Here is a 6000-nt window from a genome sequence, read left to right on the forward strand (position 1 = left end):
ACACAAGTAGGTTACCATAGATTTATGTAGGTGTGGAACAACCTGTTGCTTTTCATTCACTCAATGCTACACTATGAACAAAAAACAACTTCGATTTTTCACAATTCAAACCTTGCTCCACTGATGCCTGCTTAACTGTTACTTGTTTCATTTACGTAGTCAGCCTACATCAGATACAGAAAAATTGTTTATGAATGATGAAACTGTTATACATGTACTAAATCAATTATTTCTGTATTACAACTGGCATTCAAAGTGAAAAGTCGCTATTCACAAGTATGATTGCTTTATTATATGCATCATCAACTGAGCATGATTAAGCAGAAAACTGACACAGCTGTGCAATATGCCTAGTCCCAGCGACAACAACAGCCAGAAGCATGACAAATTAATGAAAGAAGTATACAAGATCACTCCATGCTAATGTATCACCATTAGTTGGACTTCTACTGAACCTTTCTGAACGAGCCATCATCATCCATTTTCGATAGTGAGTCGCCAATTAGACAAAAAGTTGCTTATAGCCCCTGATGCTTTCTGTTCATATACTTTTAAGGTACAGCCCTACATAACATGCCATGTAATAAGCTCACTTTGAGACCATACTAAAGGGCAGAGGTCATTTCAATGTAACAATTGTTGCTCACGATTTGACAGCTATTCAAAAAGTACTCAATACTCAGATCTGCTGCCTCAGTTGCAGTATTCAATGGGTTCGATAGATTCATATTCACAGAACTTCAGTTCCAAACTATGGTTCTGTGGACTTGAACAGCTAAGCCAGTGCCAATAATGTAACTTTCAGGGTCAACACCGTAAGGAGAATTATTGAGGAAGTGCTCAAACTCTCAGACATGAAAACTTCAGGGTTCACACATGATGCTGCGGCTAATGGTGCCTTGATTATACTACTCAAGTCCCATAGATTTTGTGACAGTATAAAAGTTTGCACAGTGCCAGCAATACAAAATTACTTGAATGTCTAAAAGTACAAGTGCATAAAAGATTATGTAGCACTTCACAAATGCAATAGCCATTTCGTGTATGCTTTAAATGTTCAACGTAGGTTCTTTCCCTATTTTATGTTCTCAGTGCACAGGTGCACCAGAAATTGTAGGTTACAAGTTTTTCTGGTTAATTCTGCTAAGGTAAACTTTTATGACACGATCAGATTTTTACATTCGTATTCACTTCATTGCCACTTGTGTTTACGGCGATTTTCGTCTCCGTTCCGTACAGTCTTCGACCTTATCAGTCTATACTGACAAATACCCCAGAGAATCAACCTTTCGCATTCTATACTTTGATGCCACTACAGGTATGATTTCATAGACTCACAACTGATGTACAGTGCCGCAGACGTGGCAATCAATGTTTGCAGAGTTTCACTGTGACATCCCCACAAACTAGTCATTTTCACTCTGAATTTCAGAGTGCAACTTTGGTGTTCGACATAGAAGAACACAAGCAGCACAGGACAAATGCTATCATGTGCTTGTTCTGTGCTGTATGTGTTCTTCTACGCCCCATACCGAACTTGCGCTCAGACGTTTAGTGTTATGAACCGACAAGCCCAGCAACAAGTTCTCCTATTCATTTTAGCAATGCTATACTAAAGGAGTCATTTTAACAACGCTGTACTGAAACAGTAATTTTAACAGGGCCATACTGAAGCTACTTATATGACGCCTTTCCTCTACCTCACACGCCTACCACCAACGCATCAACATATTCTCCTTGCAGCTCATGTACAGCCTACCAACAGCCGCAGCCATCGCGGCAGCGTACGTGTTTCCTGCTTACTCAATGACGGGTCTGCCTCAGCGTGAAGAGACGCGGAACTTTGGTCCTTACATGGGTTACACGCTCCTATACCTGCTGACTGTACGGGCCGTTGCCATGACCTCGGCGTGGACGTTCCCAACGCGGCAACGTGCAGCCGCTTTCCTGGGCCTAGTGGTTCTGGTGTTCTGCATGAGTGGCGGCTACGCAGTCCACCTCATGGACCTGTCGTTGGTCACATCGTGGCTCCAGTGGGTATCGCCGCTGCGTTGGACGCTCGAGCAGCTTGCCATGGTCGAGTTTGCCGGTGGGACGACGCCCATGTATGACTGTCCACGCGGCCCGGTGGTCCTTCAGGAGAACGGTATCCAGGTGAGCAGAGGAGGCTCGAGATACAGAAACCTTTGGGGCTTATTTCTCACACACAACAACAGTTTCCCTGTCTACATTGTGCATGTTCTCTCACTGAAACGCCCCGTTCCCGATACTGCAAGACCAACAATGGCATGCAAGCTGTTGATTTTTCCAGCAGGAGATTAGAGAGCGTTGAGTTTTGGGGTAAGAAAATGAGTTTTCAGGAAAGGTTAAGGACAGAAGGATGGCTCATAGGGCGAAACTGTTTTTGCAGTGAAATAATGCATTGCACTCCACTGAAAAATACAAGCTTCCGGCTTTGAAATAATAATATGATTGTTAATAACAGTTGAGTGGTGCGGTAAAACTGATTTACATCAGGACAGAGAGAAAGATGCGCAATAAGGTGTTATATAGCTGTTCCACTTTTAGAGAGGAGAAAGAAGATGTTTTATACACAGTAGACTCTAGTTAAAAGGAACCTGAATAGACCAAGAAAATGTGTTTCATTTAACAAGAGTTACGTTTATTGAGAGATGAGCAGGGGCGCAGAATTTAGGTACAAAACCAATTGTGCTAGAGGAAGCTGTTTCGTTTAAGCAGCAGTTCCGTTTAACAAATTTCCATTTACCGAGAATGCACTGTATTGTATGCTTTCATTATCTCATCTCAATGTTAAATCACGTACTGTAGTGGTTTTTGTCCAACCTTATTTAGAAATTGAGAATAAATTGCAGCTGATATAGCCAACCAAGCTCTAATTTTACTAATAAATGACTGTCTGAAGTATAATGGCTGCCCACTTTTTTGTCACCCAGTGAAAAAGATTTGTAGTTGCAATATATTCATATCAGTGAGGTGTGTGTTTTTCTTAAAAATGAATCATAGTGTGATATTACCAAAGGGGGCTGAAAGATTATAAAGCCAGTCAATCCCAATTATTTATTTAACGAAGAAGCATGTGTGCTCCATTCTAGAGGAGACGGGCTGGAATAACGTAGTGAAAAGTGTTTCATGCGAGTCAACCACAACTTCGATGGAGCCCCATGGCCTGCATTATGCTGTATAAAGTCTAGTTTATTTATTCTAAAAAAATAAACTTTTTTTAAAATAAAGTAGTACACTAAACCTCATTAAAACAAAGTTGCATATTACAAAAAAAAAGCTTGTTATACACGAAAATTTGTCATCAAGGTTACCCATAAATAACACCGTATATATTGCAAAACTATTTCTAATTTACTTTGTTATAACTCATATCGAGGTTTGCATATTTCACTGTACATGTATGTACAGGCTATGCCAGATAAAGAACACCATTCTTCAACATGCCTGGCATCTACATTGTTCATGCCCGATGAAAATGAGGCTAAGTGTACAGATTCAATTGCCACATTTTCTGATCAGGGCCTTAAAAAGTCTGCTCTCACCGACCTTCACTCACTCTATCCTCGCAGGTCAAAGCGATATGCGGCATCGTGACGGACAATCACGCCCTGGCTTTGTTCGGCTTGCTCCGCGAGTGGCCCGCCGCACAGCCCATCCTGGTCGTGCTCGCCGTTCATGCTGTGTTCGTCATCGCATCGATCGTCTATATCGCGTTGAAGATGAGGGGCCCTGGCGCTTCACCAGATGCCGACAAAACGCGGTGAAGCGTGGTGACGATGTAAGAAAATCCTCCTAAAAAACTGGTTTGCTAATGAATGCGTGCGTAGTTGATCCCAGTGCTGCGACTGAATGTGCTTTCTCTCTGGACGGTGTGGCATCTCAGTGCAGCGTTTTTCGAAACCTTGAGAGGGGAGCTAGCACCATGTACTTGGTCAGGTCTGGTTTACCAAGTAAAGTCTGGCCATTGCAGCTGGCAGAAGAAAAGAGTGAAGTGGCAGCTAGTTTCAGCAACTGGCTGGAACCAAAAAAATAAATGTAACCAGAATTTTATGAGCAGCTCAGAATAGTGGCCTTCACAAGTGGCTCTTGTGCAACAAATTTCATACAGCTGCCTTCGCCACCAGCCTTCTCTACATCAGCTGTCCTTCCAACATGCAATAACAAGCTACTGCACTGGACTGTACAACTACACAAGCAGCACTACTTGTTCCAGCTGTGCTATAGTGTTCTCCAATCTTCAATGTGTTCATCAGCTCACAAGTCTTCTATGCAGCTGAACACTGTTGCAGTGAACGTGTCTTTCTGCGAAGCAATGTCCCACGTTTCTGAAGGGCTCGATCCTTCAGACTTACAGTCCGTCGCGAGACGCTTCAACTTGCGCTGCAAAGTTCACCTTCTGAAACGGCGCATGTTGAATTTCTTCTACCTCTACTGGATCCCCTCTTCGACGAGCAGAAGAATTCTGCTGCTTGTGGCCATTGCCTCGTTGTTTAGAAACCTTTAGTGTTTGTTCATATGGTACAGCATCAGAGCCGAGCCTGCAGTTTCACAGAGCAAATGTCGATGGTGATGCTACTGACTGCATAGCACGTGATGACTGCAATTTCTTCTCAACTTGACAAGCAATGCGGGCAAAAAAAGAAGGAAGCTTTGTGGGACTTGGTCGACATGCTGAAACATATTCATGACCAGGGTGTTTCGCACAATGCGGATGGAAATGACCACTCGTGCTTGTTGTTTTAACATACGACTGCCAATTTTGCGATACGATAACTGCTTCACTGAGGTAGGCCTATTTACTTAGACCACCATCTCTTATTACTCGAAGTAGAAACGTCTCACACGTCAGTGTATGAGTAACCTGGAACTACTTGCTTCCGTTTTTTTGCTGGGCACTTTTACATATCTAAATGACCAAGTGCGCATTTTTCCCACATAGTACTGTTTAATGTCAAATATGTTTGTAATATTTTATTTTGCATTAGTGATTTATGTATAATATTGAACTTGATAAAAAATAAAACAGCAGAAACTGCGATAAGATCATGAAACACTTTCACAACATGTAATCCCAGTGCAATTAATACATTAATAAAGTTTACATCTTTTTAGCACTAATTTACTGCTGATCGTCAAGTCAGTCACACGAAGGTCAGGCTTTTTAGACATTTCATTAGTTTGTGCATGCACAATTGCAATTTAGTTTGGTTGCTTTTAGAGTACAGTGTTGCTGCTTCATTGTGCCGTCTTGTGCGATGAAGTAGTTCACTTGTTACATTGAACACATCAAAGAACAGATCTCTCGTGGAAACCTGACGAATTTTCGCCAAGTCTTTTCAATGTCATACGACATGTCACGTGACATGAATACATAGACACGACACAGTAACAAAACAAGGCATACAGGAAACCAGGGTCATAACATTTCAGTGGTATGTATTCCTTTTCACACCTTGGTCTGAGCAGCGCTCTGCCAGACTGTCTATGGAATAGACTGAACAAGAGTGGTTGGTAATTTTAAATAGACAGGCACCATGATCTCTGATCAACAGCTTTGGAACATTCAGAAAGGGGAAACAGCTGAGCTACAATTATATAACTCCATTAACTTGGCATCTTTTTACTCCAGCCAGTTTCTCGCATTCTTTTGCTTGAGGTCCCGTCATGCATTGATCATACCAATTACATGCTACAAAACATTAGACACTACTTTCATTTCAACACGACAGTCATCTAAATTTGACACTATAGTAGCGCATGACTTTGTAAAGATAAACAATGAACACCTGAAGGAGAGATTTATAGTAATTTATCCCTCGTAAGTCAAGCTGCTGCTAAATGAAAACCGTAAGTCCCCTCTCATCATCAGTCACCCCTTTTTCCCCATCTTGAATTATTCAACTGAAAGGTCTGCTTGCATGGACCGCAGTATCCCATTTTCGCCTGTCATGAGGCTTGATCAGGAGCTTCTATCAA

At 41.9% G+C, this 6000-nt stretch overlaps 1 protein-coding gene across 2 annotated transcripts in view; it reads left to right on the forward strand.

Moving 5' to 3' along the window:
* The window catches only part of LOC119181124 (ATP-binding cassette sub-family G member 8), a 388763-nt gene extending 383621 nt beyond the window's left edge, over nt 1-5142 (forward strand). For both annotated transcript variants that reach the window (XM_075875541.1, XM_037432306.2), the window contains 2 exons: nt 1744-2154; nt 3594-5142. In XM_075875541.1, the coding sequence (XP_075731656.1) occupies nt 1744-2154; nt 3594-3788 (606 nt within the window). In that variant the 3' untranslated portion in view covers nt 3789-5142. The remainder of the gene's footprint in view (nt 1-1743; nt 2155-3593) is intronic.
* Nucleotides 5143-6000: the final 858 nt, after the last annotated feature.

This window comes from Rhipicephalus microplus, chromosome 10 (assembly GCF_043290135.1).
Source record: "Rhipicephalus microplus isolate Deutch F79 chromosome 10, USDA_Rmic, whole genome shotgun sequence".
NCBI lineage: Eukaryota > Metazoa > Arthropoda > Arachnida > Ixodida > Ixodidae > Rhipicephalus > Rhipicephalus microplus.